The sequence below is a fragment of the Apus apus genome, chromosome 3, assembly GCF_020740795.1.
Source record: "Apus apus isolate bApuApu2 chromosome 3, bApuApu2.pri.cur, whole genome shotgun sequence".
Taxonomy (NCBI): domain Eukaryota; kingdom Metazoa; phylum Chordata; class Aves; order Apodiformes; family Apodidae; genus Apus; species Apus apus.
The window spans coordinates 6615685-6640578 of record NC_067284.1 but is presented as its reverse complement, the minus strand read 5'-3'; the positions used below and the strand labels follow the sequence as shown (position 1 = coordinate 6640578).

General features: G+C 40.9%; 1 protein-coding gene across 1 annotated transcript in view; it reads right to left on the bottom strand.

Annotated features, from left to right (window-relative positions):
• Positions 1-24894, bottom strand: part of SIM1 (SIM bHLH transcription factor 1) — a 48284-nt gene that overhangs the window by 8235 nt on the left and 15155 nt on the right. The window contains exons 8-9 of the mRNA XM_051614579.1: positions 24333-24480; positions 3376-3541 (exon numbers count right to left, since the gene is read on the bottom strand). Coding sequence (XP_051470539.1) covers positions 3376-3541; positions 24333-24480 — 314 coding nt within the window. The remainder of the gene's footprint in view (positions 1-3375; positions 3542-24332; positions 24481-24894) is intronic.

Genomic DNA, 24894 nt, shown 5'->3' with positions numbered 1-24894 from the left:
TAGAGATGGTTCTTACTTCCAGAAATTCAGGCATGTTGTAACACACACCAAAGCCTCCATTCAACAGCTCTTAGGACATCCTTGCTTGTATGCAGGTTTGTTTTTTACATATATTCACACACACACGTGCACACATGCACACACACAAACACACATAGCCCTTATTCAAGAACTAAAATGAGATATGAAGCAATAAACCTTTATCCAGATCTGATCATAAAACATTTCCATTAGAGGTAGAAAACAGACAATTTAAAATATTTTCTTTAAACAATCATCATTAATGGGAGCTAAAACTCCAAAGCAGTTGTTCAGATGATCACAATTAAAATGTTTTTCCAATCTTGTTGCTATTTCCTTTGTACAGAATAAATGAGGTCCAGGGGTAGCTTTTGGGAATACAGAATAAATGAGGTCCAGGGCTGGATTTTGGGAACCCCTCACAATAATTATGATGATGAGGGAAGACTACAGGCATCTTTTAACCAACTCAGAATTTCCTTTTTCTGAAAATCTGTATCAAGTCATCTTCTCTCCTGTTTTCTTTGTCTCCACTTTCATCTCTCCACCTCTCTGGTAGGACAGGACTAGAAGAGCACTGTTCAAAGTTTGTGGCAAATCCTACAGCTGTGTCATGAGTTTTGGGTTGTTGTCCTCTCTACTTCCCCCTGTTCCCTGGGGCTGGTTTGACAGAACTCACTAGCCCACTGTAGATGCTGACCAATGCCTACAATGCAGTTAACTCAGGTTTTACTTAGAGCTACAAGCTCCATATTACACTATGTCTGCTTCTGCATAAGATTTGAGGAAAAAACTAACATTAACACTGTCTTAGGTGACTAAAACATCCACCTTTTGCCCTCCTAGAAAACAGCTGAAATTTATGAACATGGCCTTCACACAGCTGACATCTGATATAGGTATCCTAGGGGCACACAGCTGGCAAGGGAGAGGATTCCCAGTTGTCAGCCAATAAAACAGATTATTCCCTTTTGCTCTTCAAAAATGAAGAAAAGGAAATGGTAAGGGGGGAGGGGAAAAGAGAAGAGAAGAGAAGAGAAGAGAAGAGAAGAGAAGAGAAGAGAAGAGAAGAGAAGAGAAGAGAAGAGAAGAGAAGAGAAGAGAAGAGAAGAGAAGAGAAGAGAAGAGAAGAGAAGAGAAGAGAAGAGAAGAGAAGAGAAGAGAAGAGAAGAGAAGAAAAAAAAGAAAAGAAATAAAGAAAAGAAAAAAAGGAAAAAAAGAAAAGAAAGAAAGAAAGAAAGAAAGAAAGAAAGAAAGAAAGAAAGAAAGAAAGAAAGAAAGAAAGAAAGAAAGAAAGAAAGAAAGAAAGAAAGAAAGAAAGAAAGAAAGAAAGAAAGAAAGAAAGAAAGAAAATGTACATTTAAAATCTCCTAGATGCCCTTAACTTTTAAGAAATACTTTGCCAACTGTTGTTATTTTACTAATAAATAAACTTGAACTTCCCCTTTCCTTCCTCCACCAAAACCCAGGCTCCTCTGAAAGCCAAACCCCATGTCCTCACTTTTCATCCATGGCTTTTGAGTCACACTATAATTCTCCACAACTGACTGGCAAATTACTTGGGCTGGAGACTGAGGGACACAGGCCATACCACCTGCTGCATGTTCTTCACAACAGCTTTTCTTAGTCTTTCAACAGTTGATTCAGTGGTGGAGAAGGATGAGAGGGATGCAAAGCCAAGCTGCCAGAGTTGCTTGTGGTGATGTGCTACAATGAACAGTATGACCATTTTTCAAGATATTGGCAACTAGCATGGCTGCTTCTCTTTGAACAGCCAAATCTGTGACTTTACTACCAGGCAGCTGGGCATAAGGATGCAAAATGACACTGGAGACTAAACATCCTGAGACAACAATCCCTGATAAACCAACAGTCTCAATGCAGTGCTGCTAGTTCAGGATTTTTTTCTGGTGGCAGAGAGAATAAGGAGGTACTGATGAAAGTCACAATTTCAGAAAGCAAATTCATGTGGAAGGATAATAGGTGTTCAGCTGGAATTGTCCTGATAGCAAATAAGAACTTCTGAAAGGACTGCATAGGGGGAGACGAAGGATAATTTCAATAAATCAGAGATAGTAATCTTAAAAATCTAATTTAGAATTAATTGTAGGTATCTTTCCCAATTCTTTAAAGCATTTTTATTACAATGTTTTTGTGTAGTGCATTCAAGAGAAAGCCTCTTCTTTAACAAGCCACAGAAATGTACTAACAAATGATTAAACAATAAGAGCCATAAAAACCTCTGGCAAAATTAGATTCCTAAAATCAAGGATCTGAATTCATAGCTAGGCACTCAGATAAATATTCCCTGTGCCAAAAGCCCAAAAGCAGATGTCACTGAACTGAAATTCTTACACTTTGGTATTTTTGAAGGAAAAAAAGAAAGAAAACAAGGAAGTGGTGTAGACACTTGGTGTCACATTGTGCCCTCTTTAAGGTCAGTTTAGAAAACATTACGCCTGCTAAGAAACTGCAGTCATCAAGGTCATTAGCAGTTAAATATTGACCTGGCCTCTTTAAATAGCTCTTCAGTGTTACATCATGAATGCATACATTTATATCCACTGTGTGGTGGCATAAGGGCACTGAAACTTGCATCATTATTTAGTAAACATAATAGTTATTTTGACAGATTCCTTTGAGCTAAAGGCTGGACAACGTAACGTGCAAGTGCTGCGGCATTGTCTGCAGAAATCAATAGTGTAAATGTCTTAGGAAACCTCCAGTTCAGAGACCAAATCTGATCTATTCTCCAAGCAGGGGCATGTTCCTTACACTTTAGGCCTGAAACCAAACCTGGGAAACTGAAGCCTACTGATGCCAATGGGCACCTCCTGGCTCTTTTTACCTTTAAATCTTTGTACACGGAAAAGCTTCTTGTTCTAGTTCAGCAAGTCAGCTTGCTGCTTTCCCTCCTCAAAACTCACTCCTCCTGACTAAGATTTCAGGATTAAACTTCTGTCAAACACCAGGCAGCTTTCTAGATATGTTAGAATGATTCAAAAACAGTAAGAAAAAGCAAACTTTCTCACATGGCAAAACTCACAGTCCTCTCAAACCAAGTATTTCAGAACCAACCTTTTCACTTGTCCTTCTGTCCGCTCCTCATTAACTCTGAGCCCTGCACTGGTATTGTTGTTGATGATGATTTATTATGCATGCTGAAACATAAATGTTTCCAGCTTTTTAGAAACAGTTTCAAGAACCATATTCCTGTCTCAAGGCCTTGCAGCCTGCTGCCCTTTATTCCCTTCGAGTAACACGTTCTTTGGCGCATTCTAATTGCTTGGGTAAAATAGCAGTCAAAATCAAGATATTAAAAAAGGTTTCATTTTGCTGTTCAAAGACAACTACCTGTGGGTATGGTGATGTCCTTGATTTTGACTTTGTGCTCGAGAGGCGAGATTTGCTTCCCTTTCTATTATCCGTTATGGTCGGAGCTGAATTTGCGTATGAGAAAGCCGGCTTGGTAGCAGTGACCTGATCCAGGGAGAGCTGCAGTCCTTTATATTCTGTATCCCTATATAAAAGGCAAAAGTGAAAAACAAACTCACTTCATATCTTAATGGGAAACATTCCTTCCTTCTTAGTGGGGGGTGGAAATGAAAGATATTTTTAAGGAAAAGAATAAAACCATCCAGGGCAAGCCAGTATATCCCCCTAATAGATTTAAGTAGTATAGCTTACTAAACAATGGTGCTATTTTTATACTGAATATATGATTGCTTTTTGCATCCAGCTGTTATCATCCTGATCTACTTTCTTCAGTAATAAAAAACAATGGGATGGAAATTTCTGAGATTTATATTCCAGTTCTGCATTGGTCACATAGCTAAGTAGTAAATAGGATTCATTTTCCTCAAAACTCTTTTAACTGTTCAGCTACAAACTTACCACATGTGTGTATGTTTGTGTGTTCAGGCATGTGTGGGGGTACACATAACAGCCTACATAGAAGACTAAATAAATTGAATTATTTATTTTAATTTTTTAATGGAAAACCCTTCATCTTTTACATTATATTTTTTCAGTGTTTACAAGGTTTCAGGTGATTGGTGCAAATTTGTGAATTTTTCTCCTTGTATGAGTCTTATGAGTGTTTATTAATCTGTTTGAAGTTTTTTATACTGAAAGGATTTACTAGTCGGGGCAAAGAGCTAAATAAGTACAAATCCTGTTATTTGAATGGTCTGTCCCCCAGTCACAAAATACTGGAGATTTTCTATGGGCAGCTAGGTATAATGGCAGTTTGTGAAGTTCATTGTTGGTGTCTTCAAACTTCCTGATGAATACATAAAAGTAGGGAAAACTGGTGTTATTTACAGCATCTTACTAAGCATAATGAGGGCATATGCATTGGACTGCACCCTTCTGCACACATCTGCATGTCTGCTGGTACCCGGGGGAGTAAGAAATGAGCTCTCCAGCTTTCATGTAGTCATACGGAACCTATTCTGACAATGATTTATTAAAAGAGAGTGAAACAAGGGTTTCTTCCTGACCTACCTACCTGGAGGGAAAGCGGAAGGATTCATGGCTTTTCTCTTCCTTTGTGTTAATCAGCAGAGAAAGAGGAGAGCAAGGAGAGAATAATATTTCTCTTATGCAATCAAGAAGGCAACATACCCATTTGCACGTTACCCCACACTCCATCTAAACCTAAAGACTCATCCTTAATTAATGACACGAGTAATAAATTGTTCACCCAGCCTTAGCAACAATATCTTGCTCTATGATCACACATATATTGATTTAACAATGACACTAACAATTTTTAGAAAGGAACTGCACCAAAACCTGAAAAATAGCACAGCTTAGTGCACTGAAATGCTTTCAGATATAAGTCAGAAGTAGAAGAACAAACTTACTAAATTATTGAAATAAATTAAATAGGAGTAATCTTTTAATAGCCACAGATAAACCTGTAGAACAGACAAATTAATTCATGCCAGTTCAACACTAAGATTTTTTTGCACATGACAAGAAACAAACTTGTTGATTGAAGAGGCTTATTTTTTTGGCAATGCAGACAATGTTTATGTATCCATGTATATACAGTACATGAAAACAAATCAGTAGAACAGCAGACAGTAGAACTGTGGTGGGTACACTGTTTCAATCCATAGCAGACAGAGATTGGGCAAGTATAATTGATGTTTTGTTATGCAAAATTGCTTCTTAATCAGGTAATTTCTTCAAGTTTCAGCTTTAATAGAGGTAGCCCTCTGCTATAATATTTGCATTTAAAATATCCTGCCTGCAGTGAAAGCATCTGAATAGAAGGATTTGCTCTAGCCTATTTGATAAGTAAGGCTCACCCACATATTTTGAAACTATTAATCTTCCCCATGGTTACCCTTAGAATTTCCATCCAGATCTTTTGACTTGACATTTGCCTGCATAACTGAGTCCTATCAAATTGTCTTTATATTACACAAAACATCAGAAACAAAAGATGTCAATAAATCTCCATATTTAACCACCAAAGTAGCATGAATTAGAATCAATAGTCCTGGAAAAACTATCAGTCTTATCTTGATACATACAATCTGATTACAAGAAAAGGAGGGGTCCTGTGGCCTCAATGTCAGATGCAGAGTGTTGTCTCCAGAAATTAAAACTAATCAAAATCAGGTAGATAAGTTGTTCACAGCCTCAGGGATAAGAGGAGGTTCTGGTTTGGTTTTGAACCTATCAAACCTTTTGCCTTCCTTTTTGCTGGAGAACCCTTAGCTCTGCACTCCTGCCATTACCTCCCCACCTCTGGAGTAGGTCACCCTGTAACATTCTGCTTCTTTCTCATGTCAGTGGAAGAGTTTATAAAAACTGGATGAAACACCACCCCAGTATTCAGACCACAAACTGTCACTCCAACACTACTTGCCTACGGTCATGATCCATGCGAGGGTCAAGCATTCAGATCATGGAGACAACACTGTAAGATGCTTCTAAGTCACAGGAATTAAAAAAAAAAAAAATCAGACCAATCTGACTGCCCAAAATCTTGCATGTGTTTTACTAAGTTCTTGGTATCATTATGGTGAGGGGTCACCCTCCCAGACCACACATTAGAATAAAAACCACACATTAGAATAAATAACCACAGCTGGTATTTGCAGCCAATTGCTTGTAACAGTAACACCACTAAACAACAGATAAGAAGAAAAGTGTCTCAGCTTCTTGAAGCTGAATTCGAAGTTTTCCCACAGAAAAAGAACACATTTGCACTCTCTTTGCAGGTGAAACACCTGGCCTTTTTTGCATCACCAAGGCATGATTCAATACTATCTCAACTCTATCCTAGCACAGCTACCCTTCAGAAGAACCAAGAGAGAACCAGAACACAAATAATAAGGGGCCAAGAGAAATACCAGAAGGTTTAGGGGGGGTTGTTTAAAAAAAAATAATAATAATAAAGTAAAAAATTGAGAAAGAGTCTTGTGGTCTCAATGTGAGATGGAGAAGATATTCCACCAAGAAACTGAAATATTTTAGCATAGCCATATGCAGTGTAAGGCAAAGGTCTAGAAGAACTAAGGCTCCTAGTGATACACAAACTACAGATGGAAATTCTCACAACTTCCTGGAAGAATTCATAAAATTTTCACCAACCATGGAACTGTAATCTCTAGATTCCTGTTCTCAGATACCTGAATGCTCTTTTACAGAGTTCCAGAAACACAGTAGTGCTGCATCTTGTATTCTACACGTTATTGCAAAGAAATGGAGGATATGAGCCTCCTCATTCAAGGTCCCCACCTTCAGGATCCCACAGGGATCCATACAATCTACATCTAGCTACATGAGACTGCTGAGAGAGAGAGTGATATGGCATGTGTTCAATTGCTAACAGTATGTTGCTGACAATCTACTATTTATCTCATTTTCTGATGCAACTATCATCACTATAAAACATCAGAATAACTACAGGAAATTAGCTCTTAAATGAAGAACAGATGGATCAAACTGAATCCAGACAAGACCAAAGTGAAGCTTCTTTGCAAAGGGAAACACATTGAAGAGCTCCACCTTTTCATGATGGGAAACAGCCATTCTTTCCACAGTCGGGTGGAAGTTCTGGGTCCTCTTTGACTCCTCAAAAAATGTGGATGCATATGCTTCCAACAGAGTATTCTTTCCCTCTGTCTTCTCCCTCCCCCCAGTACAAGAACCTGGCCAATATGGTCAATGTATCAGGTACCTACAGACTGGATTATCATACTTCACTGTAAGCAAAAAGAAATCACAAGACAAAATGTAAAATCTCCTTGCTTGAATATGCTGCTTCCCATTTTCTTCTCAGATCTAATTCCCAGAAGCATTTCCACCCTGTACCATGTCTCTTGCTCTTCCAATGGCCATTATAAAGTTTGAGCCCAGTTTTGAAAGCACTTACTGATGTACTAGAGCTAGCATATAAAAAAATACCAAGCATTGATGGCTGTACCAACAGCATTTCTCTGCAAGGAAGCATCTGAAAATGAAGTACAAAGCACTCTTTACTAAAGTGATGTATCCACAGAAAGTTGCATCAATGGAGAAGGACAAAGACTAAAGCAGAAAAGCATTTGGAGGCAACCTACACTTGACTTGAATGTCCTCTGGATCTGCAACACTTGTGTGAAGAGTTCTCACAATTTGGCTTTATAAGACACTTTCTGCATCCTGGCATTGCCAAAATGAAAGGTGGTGGCAGCAGTCTGTCTAATGAAGGTTGAAGGGTGAGGTGAAAGCTTACTAACAGATAGATCCCAAAAAAAAAGGACAGTAAGGGAGTATCAGAGCACCACAAGACCTGAATTCTTGGCAAACGGCAAGGAAGTGCACAAATGTGGTGACTGAGAACATGGATAGAGCTCACAACAAAAATGATAAAATTAGTTCTCATATATGGCCTTGCTGAAGGGGGGAAAAAAAATTAAAAATGAGGAAAGGCTCCATCAGCATTGTTAGAAATAGTATTGGAAGTCTGGAATTAGTGACAGAAGCCCAGTGGCCAGAGTAAGGCCCAAACAAACTAAAACTGCACAGACAACCCAGGGGGTTTTTTGTAGTTGTGTCCCTTTGAGTAATAAGGTGAAGTTTGGGAATATTTTAAATAATTTTTTTTTTTAAAAACAGTGATAATATCCATTAACATTAGAGAGCTCAGGACACAAATAATTTTGAATATATTAAGATTCCTTGCTTAAAGACAGTGTTGGCTGTGGAACAGAAGAGATCTTAAGTGCTGAAAAATACTTTCAAATTGCAAAAGCAGCTGAACAGGATGTATCCAGAGGATGGAGTAAAATAATGACATCCATTAGTGAAGAATAAATATCCAGAGTCAACCAAAAGAACTTAAGAAAGACGGCCAGGCTCAAGCAGAGAGATCTTATACATAAGTAGCATAACCTTCAAAATATGAAGTAAACCTTCAAAAAAAAAAAAAAAAAAGAAGAAAACCATTATCAGCCCATGGAAAAATTCTGCAAAAGTCTTAAAGAAAAACATCTTTTTACATTAATGCCACAACATGCCAGAAAAGAAGAATAAGCTGTACCTGCAGTGACTGAGAAAACACAGATAACCAACAAAGGGACAGGTATTTACAGTGTATTTTGTTGCATCAAAAGGCTCTAAATGTAGACTCCTTAAGGAAGACTCACAGAAATTCAGTTTTCATATGTAGAGTTATGGCATTAGATTAGAAATGCATTTCATTCTCTCCAGCAGCAATGGAACATCAATATGCAACTGGAAATAGATCTTCTTCTTCTTCTCAGGTATCTCTCAACTGATGGTCTGACCAGTATGCAATGATCAATGACCAAGGACATCGAGGTGCTGGAAAGGGTGCAGAGAAGGTCAACTAGGCTGATTAGGGGTCTGGAGAAAAGATCTTATGAGGAGACGCTGAGGGAGCTGGGGCTGTTCAGCCTGGAGAAAAAGAGGCTGAGGGGAGACCTCATTGCTCTCTACAACTGCCTGAAAGGAGGTTGTAGTGAGATGAGTGTTGGCCTCTTATCCCTAGCAATAGGACAAGAGGAAATGGGGTTAAATTGCACCAGGGAAGGTTCAGATTGGATATTAGAAAAAATTCCTTCACAGAAAGAGTGGTGAGGTACTGGAGGTAGGTAGTGGAGGCACCATCCCTGGAGGTGTTAAAAAAATGAGTAGACATGGTGTTTTAGGAGAGGGTTTAGTGGTTGGGGGTTGTAGGGTTGATGGTTGGACTTTATGATCTTGAAGGTCTTTTCCAACTTTCATGATTCTATTATTCTACTCTCACTGGAAATCACTGCAAATAAGGAATTAAAAGGCATTAAGTGACCACCTAGACCTGACAAACACTGGATGTTCATCCATCCATACCCATGTTATTAATTATGCATATTAAAGTAATTAATGAAATACAAGCTGAAAGTAAAGGCGTTAGATGGTCTTAATGCTGCAGCTTCCTACACCATGGGTACAATCCTTCACATGACTGAAGCAAAGTGCAAAGCACTGCTCATGCTAAAGAAAACAAGGTCTAATTTTAATGGGTCTCACTAATAGTTCTATTGAACACATAATATATGTGTTTTTACATGAAAACACAGTTTTACATGAACAACTTAGGAAAAGGGACACATGCACACCACATTTATTTGAGTTAAAAATCAGAAATATTACATTTATCTGGTTTGCTGCCAGTCTAACAGAACACAGAATAGAAATTGTGAGTTTAAACTAAAGGTGCTAATGTCATTTATGTTCTGTCTATTTTGCTGAGTTGTTGCAGTCCAGTTAAAATCAGCCATGAAGGTGGTAAAAATCTGGCAGCTCCTCATGCATGTCTGACCACAATACTGCAATATATCATTCTTCTACTTTTAAACAATGCCTGCAACTTTTAACATTTCCACACTCCAGCTGATGCAATGCTAACAGAGCACCATTCAGCAGATGAGTGAAAAGAGAACAGATTCTAGCTGTTTGTCATCTTCATGGCTTTCTAAATCAGCAGATGGTACAACAAAACAGACAATTTCCTCATCTGCTGTGTCCTCTGTTCCTGTACAATGTGTCTCAGAAATATTTACAAAGGCCTCAGTCTGTTCCCAGACTCACCAGGAGGAGCGTGTGCAAACCCCTCAGCATCTTCCAGAACCAGTCTAAATACATAATTAAAGTTTCACTTGGCTCATCCAGGAAGCCAAATTTCAGGACAAAGTGGGGAAAAAACTGTTGAACCTCATTGCTTGTTACAAAACTACTCTGACATTCTGTTGTGCAACCTTAGAGTTACTCCCTGCCTCAGTTTTTCCATCAGTTATTGGAATGATGTTAATAATCCTCCTTTCTCCAGTGAGAAGTCCCATATCAGCCTGACCTACTGCTTACCAAACTGGTTGGAAAGACCTTCCAGAAATGTTTCAAGTGGTTGCCTATCATTAGGACACTTAATGGTTAAGCAATGCATTTACTTGCAGAAGTATGAGATCTGTATATTGGATCCCTTCATTAAGTTCCAGGCACCCATTTATCTCCATAAATAGCAGAAGCCATGGTAGCTGCTAACATCTCATTGAGTCAAAGTTTACAGCTTCTCCAGCCATGAGTTTCACATAGATGATATCATGTTTCTCTATTTGCTCTTAAAGAGAGAGCAAGTCAAACCAGGAAGTTTGATTAAATTATTTGACACATTCAGGAAAATCGAAGCACAAAGTTTCCTATATGGATCATTGAACAGAAATTCCTGAGGATATCCTCTAGAGAGCCACTGTCAGGGAAATTTTATATATGCCCTGATTGGTGTCTTGTGTCAAAATGCAGTCATTGAACTGTCAGTTGGAGTCAAATAAAACATCCTGGCCTCCAGATAACCACGGTGTGACAGAGTCCTCAGCAGTCTGAAGGTACAGCTTTTCATTCCCAACATGTCTAGGCATCTCTGGCTCCAAAAGAAGCACTTTGTACATTGTATTTTCCTTTATTTACTAGATTTGCTAAATGAAAATCGGGGATTTATTATTGTTTGTGAATAAAATGTCTAAGATATCTTAGGCTAACTATATATAACTATAGTTACCAATTTTACTTGCAGATGGCACTGAAAGAAATGTTTAAAATAAATAAAAATATTATTATCTCAGTTGAATTCAGTAATATTTATTTATACTGTGAGTGTTTTCTTTCAAATATAAGGTGCCTAGGAGCACAACTGGCTAAAAGTCATGTTCAATGTACATTCAGTGCTTGCCAGATTACATTAAGAAATACATTTGACAGGAGTTTAAAAATGTTTTTATGTCAGAATCTGCCTGATAGTGAGAAATTTCAATTAGAGGGACATAGCCTGCAATAATTATGGTGGGGTTTTTTGGGTGGCCACCAAATAGTTAAGAATACTTTATCTGAAAGCATATTTAAACTTGGACAACTCCACAGCTCAGATCTGTACTGTCAGCATTTATTAAATTATTGTGGTGACTTCTTGGGAATGATTTGGGGGTTTCCATTACTATAAACACACCTGCAAATTCTTGAAAAAAAGTCTAATTTTTTTTTAAATTCTAAGTACTCCCTTTGAATACTCCATTAAAAAACAATGTCACCTTAGTGCAGCTGCACATGCATGTACACAGCATCCCTTTAAGCATTAATGCCACATAAGTTCTCACACATCCCTGTAAGAAGGTTTCCATTTCAAAGAAAGCCACATTGACAACAGTGCAATGAACTGCTGTCATATAAGGTAGATTTTCCACCCTACTGGCACAGGTTGCCCGGGGAAGCTGTGGCTGCCTCATCCCTGGCAGTGTTGAAGGGCAGGTTGGATGGAGCTCTGAGCAACCTGGGCTGGTGGGAGGTGTCCCTGCCCATGCAGTGGGGCTGGAACTAGATGATCTCAGACTTCTTAATACATAGATAGTGGGAGATGGTTTCTTCTGACAAAAAACATAGAATCATAGAATGGTTTGGATTGGAGGGGACCTTATAGATCATGACAGGTGATGTCACAAAGTGGAATCTCAGCTGCAGCCCCTGGCTGCACATCTACCACAGATAACAAAAAATACATTTCCCAAGGCCAGTACTCATGTCACTCTTGATGCAAAGCATGCTTTTATTATTTCAGAATCTCCATGCATTCAACTCAAATGTTTTTAACTATGTCCTATACCATTTATCCTTGATTAAACCTCTTCCAGATAGTTAATCATTAATGATTTCTTTACAGTTGCTGTGCAAACAGTTCATTCATGCCTATGACATATCAAATTTCACAGACGCGTTCTTTAATTGGATTCATTTATTTCTAATCTGCTTAAGCCCTCACTACTGTAATGCTTGACTAAATATACATTAAACTCACTTATTTAAGCTGCTAAAATAAATTTTAGATCTATTCTATGCATAAAAATACTTGATTGAATACACGTAATACCATTGTTATTGTGCACCTAACTGAGCAGAAATGGTTGGAAATGGCACACTAGATAGCTATATGATATGCTTGGACAAAAGGATTTGAGAGGTATTTTGGCAGGGATTATAAATCAACAGGTTTGAAAATCCTAAAGATTCCTATAACACATTAAGGTATTAAGGAAAACTAGAAGGAGAGAAGGAGTTCTTTATGATTCTCATGAAGTATGTTTAGTGTTTTCACTTCAAAATCCAGGCATTTTTTTCCAGGGTAAGAGTCTCACACTAATTCTTTCTCCTCATGGCAAGGAAAAAGGCTAAAGAAACTAAAATACTTTCAAGCTTTGAGTATTCTATGCTTGGTAAATAACAGTAACTGAAAAGTTGGCACAAAATTGGATAAAAGGTCAGATTCTGGATGTTTAGAAGCCAAAAAAAGACAGTTATGTAACTGTGGACTCTGAGTTATTAGGGGCATATGCAACACTCTTCTCTACAGGGTTCAATATGGTCTTCAAAATCTAGATCAGATTTTTATTTCTAAAACTAGTAGCCTTAAACACCATTTTGGTGAAGAACTCTCTAATTTATATGTCTCATCACTTACACTGGCAAGTTTCACCACAGAATGATGCATCACATTGAGGAGAGGTCACTGATAACCTAGACTGCCCTGTGTGTAAGGAAATGCATATCATTGCATAATTATGCAGTAAATGAGGACTGCACAAGTGAGGATCATACCTTATACCACACACAAATCACTCAGGCACCTACACCTCAAATATTGAGTACTTTGACCATCCAGTCTGAAAGCCTGAATAAGCTCAGAGTGGAATGGCAAGGAATTGGAAAGGGCTTGGAAAAGCTTGTCTATGAGGAATAATTCAAGAGACTCATCGGGCTGAAAAGACATGACTGGGAGAACAAAATAAGACCTGTACATTATGAGCAACCTGGAGAAAATTAGTAAGAAGAAATTTTTTTGCTTTTTTCTTCTAATGCAAGATGTATGAGCTATGAAAGGAATTAAAAGGTGGCAGTTTCACAGCAAAAAGAGGCCTTTCTGACATTGACTGAAGCTTGGAAAAAGCCTGCATGGTTTCAAAAAGCAATCAGTTGAATTTGTGCAGAAAAAACCACAACCACATTGATGACTAATACTGTCAAAGATCTCACATCTTTCTAGGAAGTCATTTGAAGTTCTTGAAGACTGAGAGAAAGTGCTGGGGAAGCATTACTGCATGCTTGTCCTATTTTTAAACTCTTTCCAAAGTATTTGTCATGGTCACTATGAGTATGTGTCTGATCCTGTATAGCTGTTCTTATGTTACACTCTATACCACAGTAGCTAAGCAATTTCATACTTCAATTCCTTTGAAACTGTGCAGTGAAGAGTGGTCCTGATTATTTGCTGCTATTACTTTTGATAATTTACTGTAGAAGTTAATTTATTGATATTTCAGATTTTATCAGCTCCTCTGTGTTCCCCATAATTACAGCCTTTTTTGTGACAACCTTCCTAAGATCCTGAGGTGAACACTTAAAAAAATAAGTTAGATGTTCTGTGATTAATTTCTATATAAGCTTCTGTGATCTGGGCACAGTTTATTTTAGAAAAACAATGTGCTTGAAAAATGCTTTACTGCTAATTCTGTTTGTTCCTCCTTGGTAAATTTCCTGTCTGCATGCCTCATAACATACTTGTCCATCATTCCAGCCTGCTTTTTCTGATCAGCTGTGAAGAGATATGTTGATTCCAAAAGGATTCAGGACCTCCATCTGGTGAGGAGTTACCTATTTACAGTACATCACTCTCCCTTTCACCAAATTAGTCCTTTCTTGCCATAAGACTTTCACCTTTCTCAGAATAAGCAAGAGTTTTCTACAGTGAAAGCCCTTCCAGTTCCCCTGCCTAATGTTCATTCAGCTTTGACAAAGGGACAGCACTTTGTCTCTCAAAGCCATTATCTGCCACAATGCAAGCAACCATGATATGATACTTAATAGGTGCTTTTCAACTGAGTCTTATCATGCTTGATTTTTAGACAAGGGAGGGGAAGGAAGAAGGGCAAGGACTTGCCCGTGGTTTTGGGCAATTGAGGAAAATGGCATTTCCTCTTTTTTCAATTTGTACCTGAGTTAAACTGCCTTTTAGCTCCATCCCACCCACAGCCAAACCTCTTCTTCAGCCAAAACACACTCACATTACTTGACTTGGATCTAAAGTTCTGTTCATATCACACTCAGATTTGGCCAACCAGCTTTGATAGACATAGAATGTATAAAGTGTTTATGTTGATAAAACAAGAGACAAATAGCAAGAAAAGCCAATATTATGAAGTTATAACACATAATACTCCGTTTTATTTCATATTTTTCTGCTAATCACTAATTCCATCTCCTCAAAGTATGCATTATACGCTGTTATATTCATTAAATGGGTTTAAAATTGATACAAGATAACCTGCTTAACTACCCTAGGTGACAGAGTAAATTAAACCACCATCCATTGCACAACTGCTTCTGACCCCACACTTTCTATCAAATTCAAAAGAGATAACTTTTTAATGGTAGTTAACTTTTTTTTTTAAATACTCCTAACAACAATTCTGAATTAATTTAGCTGCAGGAATGCATGCCCATGTTAAAATCCAGTTTATGAAACTGAAGAAGGAGTCTCCAGTGAGTTGAATGGTTAGAGGTAGTGAAATACCTACAAGGTGTATTTAAAATGTCACGAAAAATAAATAAAAATCATTTAAGAAAACACAATAACATCTGGCCAAAATCTTCCTTATAAACATACATCTGTCATCTGACCAGTACCTTTACCCTCTTGGTCCTTGCTTTTTACTAGGACAGGCAGGGGCCCTAGCTGGCTTTAGCCACTCAGTAGTCACTGGTTCTTGTGCACATTTCTCAAGGGTTTCTGGATGCCTAGAAGTATCTCTGACCAGGCAGATATTTGTTCCCATAAAAATGTCCATAGCATACCTGCAGATTACCTCCACTGCCACTCTACAGCTGCCCTTGGACCAACACTACATCTAATCTGCAGCTGGACTAAATGACAATTTGATTTGCATTATTACAAATCCAGCGAATCATAAAGTATGAAATCTTCTATAGTTGTGGTGACCACTTCTGTAGCACATATGCAGCAACTCCAGAGTATCACACCTGTGCAAATGCTGCTGTGCACCTTCCATCCTGTTGCTTTCCTGAACCACCAGATGTTACGGTGGAAGCCCTAATTGCGTATCTCTAAATAAAGTTACACAGTTGCAGTCACAGAGAAATGCAGTTTTACTTGGACTGAAGCCACATCCCCACCCCCACTGTTGGTTTTCACAGACTAGAAAGCACTAAGGAGGCTGATCATTTTTCAGAAGAAGACACTTTTTCTTTTACTCTCTTACTCACAGCTTAACATCGACAGAATAATTTTGGAGAGCACTGTTCAGCAGTTTGGCTGAAAATGGGAGGATGCTACCAGGCTATTTATCCCCAAACCTACCCTTTATTTGAGCAAATACTCTACTGGGATATGCCTCGTGAAACAGTCATTAAAGACTATTATTTTGTTCTGTGTAAAAAAACAGGCTTTGGAAACAGTGTGTGCATTGCCTTTGGGTGGATTTCAGTGAACGAGGGCCTGAGTCAGAGGGAGAGAGCTCTCTATAGCAACAGCCCAGGCCACCAGCTGCCAAACATAGCAGGGAGATGATGGAAAGCCACAGGCTACTTGGGAAAAGGCTGCCTTCAGGGCAGACTGTCCATGTTCACTTCCTAACCAACAGCACAGATGTAAGAATGTTGAATACTGGATGGGTTTAAAGATCTTCACTCTAGGTTATGTCAAAATGTCCACACAATGCTAGGGATATAGCCAAACTTCAGTTAGCCAGGCATTTGTGTTTCCATAGCTGCACTGAAACTTCAGCAGATAATAGCTGTTATTTTCAACATTGCTGCCCCCAAGATTTATACACAGTGGTTTGTAGCTGAAAAACTACGGCTGTTCTTTATTAGGTCCCGATTCAACACAGTAACAAATGTGTCCTTCAAGCCATCTCCGTTTGGCAAAGCCAAGGAATATTCTCATTTCTAAGCTTGTGCCTAAAGGGGGGAGGGTTTATTTCAAAACTGAGTTCACTAGGATATAACCATGCACTGAAAGTTATGTTTAAGCCCTTTTAGAGCCTGCAGTGTGCTCAAGTGTTTTAGTAAATCAGGACTTCTGCTATTTAATTGCTCTGAGTGGATGATAACAAAAGACAACAACGGGAATAAATCGCCTAACTGTGTTAAAGATCATGAGATTGACTCCAGACTTCAGTCCTCCCCAGTCTTCAGAAGGGTCAGACGCTATACCCTTGTTCACACAGAGCTGTGCCTGCCTCCATAAATAGTGTCATCAAAGTGGAAAGGCCTGCCTCTGAAGTAACCTACTGAGTATGAACATGTGTGCTGGAGCCTGGCCCACACTGTAAAGTACAAAAGAGAGGTGAGGGAAGGAGAATTAGATTTTAAACAGATACTTGCCACTGTTGAATGGACAAAGGAGATTTATTTGTTAACACTTAATTTATGTCGAAATGCCACATTTGCGTGTGTACGAATAAAAACTAGCAAGAACACTATAATGTAGAGGGAACAGCTTACTTCAGAAGCAGTTTAGTAACTTATCACACCTGGTGTGATCTCATGATAATTGCAGTGAAACAACATGGGAATCGCAGCAGTACTGAGATGCAGCACAGAGCAACAGAGCAAACATGCAACAGATTAAGGAAACAGAAGTAGAGCCAGTAAAACTGGAAACCTGCTCAAGGAACACACTGTTGCTGTTATGAAAGCAGGAGCCAGTTCAGCATTCAGCTCTGTGCAGAGTATTGAGAGGATGATAGCATGGAGAAAAAAACCTTTGGTAGCTGTTGAACTGGCCTGCCTCTCCTGCACAGCCACTCACACAATCCATAGAAAAAGATATAAATATCATGTGGTAAAACCAGCAGACACTCTTCCAACAACACTGCTTGTCTTTAGCTCTCTGAGTTATCACAAAACAGTGAACATAACCCTAAACTCCATGGCCCATGGTCTCCCCCCACCTCTGCCATGGAGGAGGACCAGTGGGGCTGATCCCCAAAGGGACTCAAGCACCCAGCTGCTGTGGTGGTGTTCACAAGCCCCATTTATGCTGTTCAAAGTGCAGAAGGGCAGAGTAAGCATAAAGTGTGAACAACCTCTCTAGCAGGAACAGCTGTGTTACAGTGTACAGCCCAATGCTCCCATGTAAAGTGAAATCTGTAGCAGGACACCTTAAACCATAAACTGTGGGGTTTTAGGAGCAGGAGTCCCTGCTGCAGGCCCTGTACCTTTCATCAGTGGAGTGAGGCAGACAGCTGGAGATAGTAATTGCTTCAGCCATTGCCACTGCTTAACGTGTCTCAACCCCAGACAATCATTTTACAAGATCTGTAACTCAGTGTTTGGGAGGAGGGAGTTTCCAAAGGCCTGGAACAGCCGGCACACTGAATGAGAAAAGGATGGAAGTGGAAAGTGTTTGAAGTCACTTTTCTTTTTTGGAATACAGACACTTATTTGCAATCCTGAATTTCATGCCGTGTGAGACTGTCAGTATGCATGCATTTTAACTAATGACTGCTGCTTTTTTCCCCCCCCCTGCCCCCCATTAATCTGAGCTGCAGTCCTTTAATCCTTGCTCTAGCAAATAAAACTTTCTTCATATGAGCAGTCACTGTAGACTCCAGCCCATAGTTTTAGTGTCTTGGCCATTACAGTCACCTGGTTTAAATAGAAGCATAGAAATTTGGAGTGAATTAAACAAATGGTAGCTAAGAAAACCCCTACATGAACAAAGAAGAACTGCAGAAACGTCTTGTGGACACCTGGGACAGCCTGTCTCCTATTTGCAAGAAATATATAAACAATGTTCCAGGGAGACAAGTCTGTAATAAAAACTAATGGTGAACAAACAGAATAGTGCATTGAGTAGCTCAAGAGGAATCCTTTTATACTTTTTATTTTAGGCATATGCTTCCCCAGCATTTTGATTTATTAAAACAATTCTGCTATATATTTACATTGCTAATCAAATCATGTGAATGATGGTAGCCATTCCAGTCTTAGGAAAAGTACATTGCAGATTGAATTGATAAATTGGGACCTAGTTCTCTGGACAATTCAAGTAAGTGGCAAAATTCCCACTAATACAGAGAACTATAAAGGAAAAGCAGCAGGTCTGATTTGTTTCTGTTTACAACTATTTAAGAAAAAAATACATTATCTAGTTAAAGTCACTAAGCCTTATCTTGAGTATTAAAGTCAGTTTGCAAAGCTTACTCATGCAACTAGTTTCACTATTGATATGAGAAAGGATGCACAGGATTACTTCTGCAAGTTATAACTTCCCCAATGCAGTCACTATCCTACATACTCCATCACACACTTGAAAGATACAAGAGAACATGTATCTACCTCTGATTGAAAAGGAGACTCTATGGTGATTCCAAATAGGTCAATTGGAGAGAAACACTTAAGAAGAGCGGGCTTATAGGCATGGAAATATAATTTGTGGATTCTCCCATTGACTGGGAAGAGGAGGAGGTAAGACCTAATGTCCCAGAAACAGGCCAGAAAAAAGGATTTCTTTGAAAAGCTATGAAAACATTTCATTGCAACTGTCCAAAAATATGGGAAGAGCTCTGCTTCCACCTGAAACACAAATTTCCCTATAGCTGGCTTAATATGCCAGGGAGGACTGTTTTCAAAGTCTGAGCCTTCACACATAATGATACCACATTGCTTATGCAATCATTTTAAATCTGATAATACACAAAGGTATAAATAATAATTTAAAGATGAAGTGTGTAGATACAATTAACGGTTAATTTATTCTAAATTGCATTTACCACATCATTAAGTAAAACATTCATCAATATGGCAGCTATTTGTGAAATAATCTTTCAAACCAATTGCATTCAATTTGTGCTTCTAGTCAGCCAGTTACACAATGCAATGTGAAGAGGTCAACTAGAACTACATAATAAACATACTATAGCATCAGAACAGAGATTAGTCACAATTAGGTACCTAATCCATGTTATCTGTATATATTACTGCTATTTCTACTCTTTAAAATGCTAAATGACAATTAAATGCATATAGGAAAGCTACCTTAGCTTTCTCTAGGGACAAATTATTATAATATTTGCTTGTGCTCAAAAAGTCAAAGGATTTGCAGTTTGAGTAATTCATGTGTTTAAAGTAAGGTTGTTTGCAATCTAAATATCAACTTAACTTCAGCAGTGGTGTTCTTTATTAATTGACAAATGCTTGAGTCCCTTTATGTGATAAGCATGCACAGCTAATAATCAATGATATGGCAACTGTGTGTACAGAACAAATAAGAAATGAAACACATATCGTGTGTCTGTACTTACACACACCAAATGGAACACAAAGAAGAGCAAACATGCTCTCCAAATCTGAAATCTTGAAAGATCATTTATATTAATTTTTTTGCACACTGCTATTGCACAAAAACCAACCTTTCCTCTTGTTGCTAAAACACCCTTGCCACTGTACCTATTTACCTCAGCTTATATACTTATTACAAACATTTGTTCTCAAGTCTAGATGGAATTCACTTTATCAAAGCTTGGGATTTACGGACAATGAAAATGACCCCTTTTTTTTAATTCTCTTAACCAGGAGGTGGGGTGGAGGTCTCTTCTGCATAAACTCTTTCTCATTCTTTCTCTTTTCATCATCTGTATCACCCATGGGAGCTGGCAAGTTACAAGGCAAGAAACTCTAGCTCTTCCTGCTCAGGCTGCACTGAAACTGGTCCTCCAGACCTTTTTGGCACTTAGACCACTCAGTACCCACTCATTTCCAAAACATCAGAGCACTCACGATCCTCTCAACAGTGAGTAAAAGCTCCTTACTCCATGAGCAAGCTGAAAAAATTCCTCAGTGAAGAAGTATTGTGCAAGGAACCAAGGACCCAGCAGGTCAAAAATACTGCACCATATCTTCCAAAGTTTATGATCCCTTTTGCTATTTTCACCCCAATTCAGTAAAAAAATTCCGTGATTTCCTATTTGCAAAGGAATCTTCAGCAAGAGGCATCTCACCTTTCAAGCTCCACCCTGCAATCCCAAACATGACTCTGTTATTTGAAAACACAAAACCACTAGTCTGCAGCTCTTCTGCTTTCTCCTCAGCTTCCATACACACGAGTTGACTTGCAAAGAGGTTTGTCTTGCTCTTCCTTTAGCACGTTGTTCCTCCCTGGGTTTGTAACAGGCAGAGGCTGTAGCGGGCAAACTGGTGCCTCTGCCAGAGGCTCCACTCTGCCAGGCACCCAGAGCCCCATGGGTGAAACGTGGGAGGAACCTGCAGTGCACCCAGGCACATCTCAGCTGTCCCTGCTTTATTGGAATCATCCACTGGCATCCTTAAGGAACTGCAGTAGCTATAGGATCTATAGCAGAATAAAGGATACTATACCTTTGGAATTTTTCATAGAAACCTTTTGGTTGGAAAAGACCTTTCAGATCACAGTGCAACAGGACCTTTACTTAGCACCCCTGGAGTGGAGCCTACCTCATGCCACACATCAGGTGTCCACAAACCTCTCATTTCCCTCTATTTTCACCACCTACTTTCCTCATTTGAGCAATAACATGTTGACTCTGAATAGCCCATGAAGACAATTAAGCTGACTCTTGGGTGCAAGGAGTTCAGCATCCCCCCTCCTAACTCTCCCAACCACGAACCTTTCCCCAACAGCTCCTCTCTACCCCAGGTTATCCAGGGCAGAGGCTGACTACATCCCACTTGTTTGGTTTTGGTTTTTTTTCCTCAAAAAAAAAAAAGGCTTTTTTAAAAAAGGGCTTTTAAGCCAGCCCTTTCTGTGCTCACAGACCCACACTCCTCCAGTATATGTCAGAGTCTGTTCTCTCATTTATTTCCCAAACGGCAGGCTGGCTGAATAACAGTAGTAATTATTATGATAATAATAACAACAACAATATTAACAACAGCCATAATAACACAGTGGAAGCTACACCCTTCCCCAGGATCCAGAGCAGCGATTTCAGCAGCGGCAGCCCTGCCGCAGGACCTGATCGCTTCTTCTGCAGTGCACTAATGAGGGACCAGGCAGGCTTGATGGATCCTCGAGGACCTGAACATTCCAAAACTAGATTTTAATGCAGTCGCAGCGCCCGCGTTGCAGCGACCCGCAGCAACGTGACAGTTGCCGCAGGCAATGATGGACCTCCCAGCATTTTCCAGCTACATTTTAGGTGCCCTGGCTCCCTCTGTGCCCTCTCCCTGTCCTTTGCACTCGAAGCGATGAAGCACCAAGAGGAGCGTTACAGCGAGGTGTAAAGCAGAAGTCGCGCTGCGGTGTAACCTCGTCCCCCGAGGTAATTATTGGAACAACAACTATAGTCCTCCTACATGTCAGCCTGGCTAAAAACAAGTTTAAACACAACCTTGGTCACAACCTTTGGAGGGTGGCAAGGTGCCGAGGCTCCCCGAGCCCCGCTCCCAGGCGGCGGGGCAATCCTGCCGAGGCGCGGAGCCGCGATGCGCGCAGGGGCTGCTCCGCGCCTCCCATTTTCCCGCGGGCGGCGGATCCAGGCGCACGTGCGCAGCCGGCAGTGGCGGTGCAAGCAAAACAACAACAAGCTGCCGGCGGTGCTCCCGTCCCCCCCTCCGCCCCCGAGCTGCTGGTAGCCCCCCTGGGCTGGGTTGCACTGATGGTGACCAGGGCACCGATGCGCAGCGCAAGGGGCTGGGGCGGCGACGCATGGTTTGACCTGTCTCGCTGCTGGAAAACAGCTCCAAGCGGTTTGTCTGACCGGCCCTCAGAGGACCAGGGGGCTCCCTACTTGCTTTGCTGTGCCAGCCTGAAATGCTCGTGCCTTGGTGGTCACCTCGGCAAGCAAGGGGTCAAACGGAGCCGGAACCCCAGCTGACTTTAAGTAGATCTGCTGGGATGTTTCATTTCCATTCGGGTCATTTGAAGTAGAGTTCCGAGACTGATGCTCAGTCTTTTGGGATTAAAGGAGAGGGAAACCAGCGCTAACCTCAGGTGCTCATAGGAAAACATGTAGCCTTTCTGGTGCTAAACCACTCTAGGTGCCTTTGGGTTCCGTGTTTCTTAGCGTTACCACACGCTGACCTTGTAGTTTCCCGTCCACTTACGGCAAGTGTTTGGTCTTAACTGAGAAGCATAAAGCGCAAAAAATACAGAGAATGGTTGATATGGGGGAAATGGACATGCAAATGTACGGAACAGCTAGGATAGAGGTGATGGTGCCTCTACTTCATCGTTGCTGGGTGAATGCCAGAGTATTATTACCCACCGCGCCTCGCATCCCTTTTTAAAGCGAATAAAAGATATTTTCTTTAAAGGGGGATGGCAGTTTACTCCCTATACCAGACTGCTGATCTGTGTTTTTTCTTGCAGGCTCAATGATGCCTGTCTGCCCAGCTAAAGAGCACGATGCCCATGATCACCTTACGCACTAAAGTGATTACATCCTAGCAATGCAGGCGCCGTGATCCCCTTCCCTACCCCACCAGCTGCTCCTGCACACACCAGCGCAGCCGACGCCTCTAGAAAGAGCCACTTCGTTTTGGAAAGGGCTTCTTAAACTCGGTTACCAAACCACTCCCAGCCTGTGCGTGCACGAAACCCACAAAGGCAAGATCATGATGCTGCCGTCGACGCGGTTTTGAGAGAGGAGTGGGTTGTGCCTCTCAGAAGTTTCCAACACCTAGGTTTGTCGCCGGAATAAAAAAATGTGCAGCAGAATAAGGGATGGGTAAGCGAAGTACCGCCTTCCTGACTGGCCCTACCACCCCAATGAGATATCAGTGCCGCCGCCAGCAGCTACCGCCGTGTCCAGGGGAGATGCTGACAATCACAGTGATAAACACTTCAAAACAGCCCGCCCGAGCTTCCCCTTCCTCACTGGACCTCTGCGTTTCAGTTTAAGCAGTGTAGCTGGAACACAACCAGGCAACCCCCAAATACAAGGAGATACGTTGAGATACACGGTACCTCAGCAGTCGCTCTGATTCGTGGTGTTTTGTTTTGTTGTGTTTTGTTTTTTTTAATTCAATCTTTTTCTTTTTTTTTAAGTTTAGCTGACCCTTCTGGTCACCAACTTTCTTTGTGGTTCACTGTAAGGATCGCTCTCCAAGAACAAAAAAGAAATCTCGGAGCTTTGATAGAGACTCTGGATGAAATTAAGAACTTCAAACCCCAGATTTTTGAAAAGAAAAACAGATGTCCTGTTTGTTGAATATAAATAACTCCGTACGTCGAAAACTTTTTTCTTTTTCTTTTTTTTTTACGCTGCATTAAATTTTATTTTATGCTGGGTGCATTTAAACTGTAATATATATATATTTTATATATATATAAAGGGCGGGGGAGGGGAGAAGAGGGTGAGGGGGGGACGCAAAATATGTGGGGGACAAACCTCTAAATCTTTTCCCTTCTCGAAAAAGAAAGAAAGAGGCAGACGGGAAACCCTTCATCTAGATGAAAGTGTTCAATGTGTTTCCTAGCAGACCTGGCGAGCCTGCCCTGGTCAGTGAGGCAGCCAGGGGGCTCAGCAGCCGGGATCGGAGAAGAGGGGCTGGGAAGGGGGGTGAGGATACAGGAGGGAGGGTGGGAGTGACCGACCGGAGCCCGGCGGCAGGGGAACCTACCTGTGCGTCCCCGCGCAGCGCTGCGCGGGGACGCACAGGTAGGTTCCCCTGCAGCCAGGCTCCTCCGTTCGGCCCTGCTGAGCCCCGCGCAATGTTTCTGCGCCCCCGCGCAACGTGTCTGCGCCCCCGCGCTGACTTACGTGAGGACGTAGTTGACACTGACGATGCAGTGCGGGCGGGAGGAGCGGCTGTTGTGCACGATGGTGGCGTAGCTCTGCACCCACACCCAGCCGCCGTGCTTGGCCAGGAAGCGGTAGTACTTGGTGGTCACTTGCCCTTTCACCAACACTGCGGGGACAAAGCAGGGAGATCAGGAAAGCGGGTGCACACCTCGCCTCCCCTCCCCATTCGCCGCCCCCCAGATCCCCGTGGGCAAGGAGAGGGATTTGAAGCCCCTTAGCATCACATCAGGAAGCAGCACGGACCGAAACCCTGGAGGGCAACGGTGTTGGAGACCCCCGGGCAGGGCTGATATCGGTCCCTGAATGCCGGGCCGCTCATTATCAAAGGCTCTTCGTGTAGACTGATGGGGCAGGAGGAATACCCCAGGTGCTTGAATCCCCCCAACCCATCCCCACCCCTACGTATCTTCATCGAGATCTAGTTCTCTAAATCTGGCTTTGGGTTTTATCTCTTTTCGTTACATTCTCTGTAAGGAAACCTACCGGAAATTAATATTATTTTTAAATTCATCTATCCATG